Raw genomic sequence first — 5247 nt, 5'->3', positions numbered from 1 at the left:
CAGGTTGTGAACATTGAATGTGTGTCAGACTTTATGGAAGCTCCAATCCTGAACATTCAATTCAGGTAAAATACAGAGTTCAAATGCGGGCGAACTAATAAGATGAAATTTGTTAAATTTGCCCTGGTCCTCTGACGGAAGTGTAGAATATGGACGCACAAAGCTGTCTTGAGTAGACGACTTGACTTGAAAAATTGATCTACCTAAGCTTGAAGCTACTAGGGGAGGTAGGGAATCCACTTGGAACAATGTGGTTTAAAAAAACCCAACTCTTCAAGCAGCAGCTACTGAAAATGTCTCCGTGACTTCTCTTTCCACTATGGACATTAAACAGCAGTCCTCCTGTTTGCCTAAGACATTTTGACAGGATCATAGGCAGGAACTTCTCCCTTGGGGAGACAGGAACGTTTCTGCAGAGAGCTGGACTGGCAGTGCATGCAGTCAGAAACAGAGCCTGGTTATGTCCTCTCAGCATCAGCCTCTGGGAAGTCCTGATTTCTGGGCTACATTCTGTTGTTCTAATTCTAAACTGGCTGTTCGTGGTATGTTTTCAGAGGAATACATATTTTTCACTGCTTTGGGTGTAATCTAGAGGTTAACAACCCATGTTGAAACGGAGAGATGCTGCTTATAAGTTCTGCCAATTCACTTTCATGTGCCATCTAAGCAGAGCAAGTAATTCTATTTAACAGTGGATCAAAACTATCTTAGCAATACCGTTATCTGCAGTTGATAGATCTTAATCATAAGCAATTGCTTCCTGGTGTTGATCCTCTGCTGACACTGCGCTACATACACTGTGTTCTTTCTATTCCATGTGCAGATATGGCGGAACATTTCAAAATCTTTCGGTAAAATTACCCATCACACTGAATAAATTTTTTCAGCCAACAGAGATGTCCTCTCAAGACTTTTTTCAGCGCTGGAAGCAACTGAGCAAGTAAGTGTCTATGCTTGAGCTCGGGAGTCTTGTGGTGTGCCAAGGGAATAAAAAGGGTGTACTGGGAATGTAGCTGGTGCAGTGCCCCATCCCATACTTAATCCTGTGAGTTACAAACTCCCAGAAGAATTAGTTGCTGTCAATCAATGCTGTATGTAATAACGTGTTGTACCATGAGTTCATCTTGCCTTGTCTTGCAGTCCGAAACAAGAAGTACAGAATATCTTCAAAGCAAAACACCCAATGGATGCAGAGATCACAAAAGCAAAGGTGAGTGCTAGTGTGGTGGGTTTTATTTGTAGTCTGAGGGTAGTGGTATAAGCAAGCTTTGTTCATCTGGGTTTGTATGGCAGTTGGATCTTCCTGTTAAAGTGGGTAATAGAGCCTTGGCAGCGCTGGATTGAATGGACTGTTTCTCAGCATGGCTCGAATTAGAGTCCTCAACAGCAGCTGGAAACTTGAAGCTATTTAAGGAAACACCAGTTTGGTGTTTAAATCTGAATTGGAAGATACTCCTGGTGTTAATTTACACTAGAGTTACTACTTGGAAAAGAAAACAAGCAGCTTTTTGTAGAACTGGCTGCCTTGGGTAAAATAGGAGTGACTGGTGTAGGACAGGAACGGCTCTATCAAAAACAGGAGACATTTATGTTGAATCTAACTTAATTCTCAGTCGTTTGAAAGAACAACCTTTTTTCAGGAGTACCTCATACTTGGGTCACACTGTCACTTCAAAAATTTGCTGTAATAAAATGACTATTGGGTAATTCTTAAATGTCTTGAACACTTCAAACAAAAATTAGTCTCCTACTTGTTTTGCTAGTCAGTGGTAGTTCTGCTTGGGTAAATTGGTGTTGGTGTCCTGCTGTCCCCACTTCTAAATCTTTTGGGTTTCTTTTGTAGATAATTGGCTTTGGATCAGCCCTGCTTGAAGAGGTAGATCCCAATCCTGCAAATTTTGTTGGTGCTGGTATCATACATACGAAAACTACTCAGATTGGATGTTTGCTGCGCCTTGAACCCAATCTTCAGGCACAGGTATCTGTTCAAGTATCTACAGCTTGAATACAAGTTCTTGTTTGAGCAAAATACTGGTGTGTATCTGAAACTCTTTAAGGGATTTATTTGCAGTAGCTAATAATGACTGCAGGCTCCAATGGGAAATGATCGGTGGCAGCTGGTCCTGTCCTGGTTTGGTAAGCTGCTGCTTCACAGCAGTTCTCTTCCCTGTTGGGAGAAATCATTGTTGTGTTCCAGACAGTCCATGGAGTCTCATCTCTTCCTAAAGACTGGAAACATGTAATGTTTCTGGTTTGCACACCTTGGACAAGATTAAGTTTTAATTTCCATTTTAAACGAGTAAAAGAATGATTGGCCAAAAGAGAGAACATAAGCAAGTGAACACAATGTTAAGAATGTTTTTCCTCAAATAACTTTGACAGAACCTCTATCAAGATTAACTGAGGACTAAAGATAAGGTTTGGGTGGTAATTCTCCAGTTTTCTGAAGTGGGAGTAGAGAGTCTGTAGACTTTTCCACAGCATGTGCTCCTCTTAAAAATTTTGGACATCACTAAAAACACTGGAACAATGGTAACTCTTGAGAAGGGTTAGAAGAAGCTGTGGCTGGCTGTCTCTGAATGCTTTACCTGGAGGTCCCTGTCCTACCACACCTAATGAAACAAGCTTTGACTGTGCGTTCATTTAATGCCAAACCGTGTTTAAAAGGTAAATAATATTTTCTGTTCTTTTTCAGATGTATAGGCTCACACTACGAACAAGTAAAGAAGCTGTATCTCAGAGATTATGTGAATTGCTGTCAGAACAGTTTTAATATCAACCATGTCAGTTTTGGTTTTTCCATTTATATCACTGTCATCATACTGCAAATAAATGTCTTGTACATCACTGTCTGAGTACTGCAATGTTAACCAATACCAGCTCCCTGCCTTAACAGGACGTGACCCTTGTTTGAAATTAAGACAATAAAATGTACAGTACAGGGAAGTGACTTTTCACATTAAAAATGGTTTTTAGTGTGTGACACAAAAGGTAGGAGGGCTGTCTTGTGCTCCGTGGTTTTGGTTAGGTTTTTTATTTTGGGGTTTTTTTGTTTTGTTTGTTTTTTTTTTTTGCAGAGGTCAGGCTTTGAAATCTGCTAAAGGGAAATCAATTTAGCTGTGGTAACCACGGATTTCAACTGGACGTGGCTAGTAATGTTCTACCTTGGTGCCTTTAACAGGTACTCCCTCTGCCCTGAGCTGAAAGAAACCACTGTAGTGCTGCGCAGTGAGGTTAATCCAGATGTTAGCGTAGAGGCAAAATTTTGTGAAGTTGAACATTGCCACAAGTCTTGTCGTGGATGGAAGGGCGGATTCCCAGATGCGTGTGAATCCGATTCAAGTGAATGTTTATGTTGAGTGTCACCAGTCTTTGTATTTGAAAAATGCCATGGGACCAGAGTCTTAAAGCATTAATCTTGTAATCCTTCACATTTTAATGTTTTCTGCTCTTTGGGAAGTGGACTGGACACAGAAGCTATTTGTAATCTTCCCGCTCATCTCAGGTAATGAGGTGAGCTGCTCTGGTAGGTGGCTTGTTCGTCGTTAGTCAGACTGGTGTTAAATATTCTGTTCTGTGTTTGTTCTGTCTCCCATCAGACTTAGCAAGAAATAGTCCTGATGATGTGATAGAACTAACTGCAGAGTCCGGTGTTGTGTAAAAGAAGTGGCAAGAAATGGGCCCCTGAAGGGCTGTGAGGCATGCACTCTGTTAGATGAAGATGTCCTTTAAACGAGACCTTTTGACCAGTGCACAGTAGTGTTAAAACTCGAGAGCCTGAGTAACAGACACCCAGTTTCCTGTCTGTCAGAGGTGGTAAAAATACCCAACACAGTGTAGAAGACTTGGGTCAAGACCAAGAGTAGAAGGCACAACAATGTTCAGCTCTTGTAGTGATTTTTTACAACCAAAGCCATTGTAACTTGTTCCACATCAGCAAAATTTGCAGCCTCTCCGCACAATTAGTGGACACAGCTTTGGCTCACACTCTTCAATTCTTGAGGTGCAGCAGTGGCTGCTAAAACGCAGCAGGTGAGGTGGTGCAGTTAGAAGCTCAGGCAGTTGTCAGTGAGTACTGCAGGTCATGGTGAGCAGAGTCAGCTACTGAGAAGTGAACCTTGGATCAAGATTTCCTCAGGGTTGTTTAAAGGAAGCCTGGGACTGGTGTCGCAATGCATTCAGCCAAGTATGCCCATGAAATAAAGGTTTGGAGTGACAGTGGTGACATGGAAAATACATTTAAATGAGGCTGCTGTCGTGCTGCCCAGTGTGCAGAGTGGGCAGGGTTCTGCCTGTCTGAGTGGGCACTACTTCTTTTCTTCAGTGCTTTGAGTTAAGCGATGGAATTGGGTGATTGTAATTTGGTTTGGTTGAAGGCTTGTGATTGTACCGGAGTGCAAGTGGGAAATGAGGAACCAAGATTTGGCTGAGGTGTGTGGATTTTGGGAGATACTTAATTTGATTTTCCAGAACTGGCTGGTAACTGTGGATGTTAGAACTGAGAACTTGGCTGTGGACCTGGTCTTTCTGCAGAGGTTCCCTGGATCAATTGTAGCTTATCGGGGCTCTGATCACAAACGTTGTCTCTGAAAATCTTTGTTCCTGGAGTCAGGTTGGGCAGTTGGCAGAATACTAATGGACCACCTTATGTTGTGTCCTTTGGATGCTGTATGTCTCTTTTAGTCCTGTTATCTTAGCCCTGCTGTTGGCTGCTTCATCAATGTGATGTGCTGAACTAAAGGGAGTCTTAGCAAAGACAAGGGAGGAGCTTCCGTTTCCTTTGTTCGAAATCCTGTTGTATATCTGTCCCCCTGAAAATGTTCCGCGCCCTCATTAAAGGACACCTTGAGACACTGCACGACTCTAGTTCACTTTGCTTTGGTTCAAGCTGTGCTAAAATGTAAATTAAAAACGTGGGAAGGAGGGGGGTGAGGGAAAATGTCTTTTCAGTGGTGACTGTGTTAAGCTTATGACTGTTCACGCTTTGTATTAAATGTCAGCTCAATGAAGCCATGAGCAGAAAAGTGAACAAATTACAGACAAACACTTGATTATTTCTATGTGAATGATGGTTAACTTACCAAAGTGATGTATCCTGTCAAGCAGACAAAGTAATTTCTGCAGTAAACAGTGTTATTGTTTTTAAGTACAGTATTTTCAGGCATTGACATGTGAAAATAACTGAATAGCGAAACAGGTAGCGTATGTTCATTCTTGACCTACACTCCAGTATGTAACATTTATGGT

The 5247-nt window shown here is 41.8% G+C and overlaps 1 protein-coding gene across 1 annotated transcript in view; it reads left to right on the top strand.

Annotated features, from left to right (window-relative positions):
* AP2A2 (adaptor-related protein complex 2, alpha 2 subunit) overlaps positions 1–2955 on the top strand; it is a gene marked incomplete at its 5' end in the record, with an annotated part of 29036 nt that extends 26081 nt beyond the window's left edge. Inside the window, 5 exons of the mRNA XM_010136464.1 lie at positions 1–65; positions 824–940; positions 1141–1210; positions 1844–1978; positions 2696–2955. Coding sequence (XP_010134766.1) covers positions 1–65; positions 824–940; positions 1141–1210; positions 1844–1978; positions 2696–2773 — 465 coding nt within the window. The remainder of the gene's footprint in view (positions 66–823; positions 941–1140; positions 1211–1843; positions 1979–2695) is intronic.
* Between the last annotated feature and the right edge of the window lie 2292 nt (positions 2956–5247).

The sequence above is a fragment of the Buceros rhinoceros genome, unplaced genomic scaffold (genome assembly GCF_000710305.1).
Source record: "Buceros rhinoceros silvestris isolate BGI_N320 unplaced genomic scaffold, ASM71030v1 scaffold20155, whole genome shotgun sequence".
NCBI lineage: Eukaryota > Metazoa > Chordata > Aves > Bucerotiformes > Bucerotidae > Buceros > Buceros rhinoceros.
This window is presented reverse-complemented; position numbering and strand designations above follow the sequence as displayed.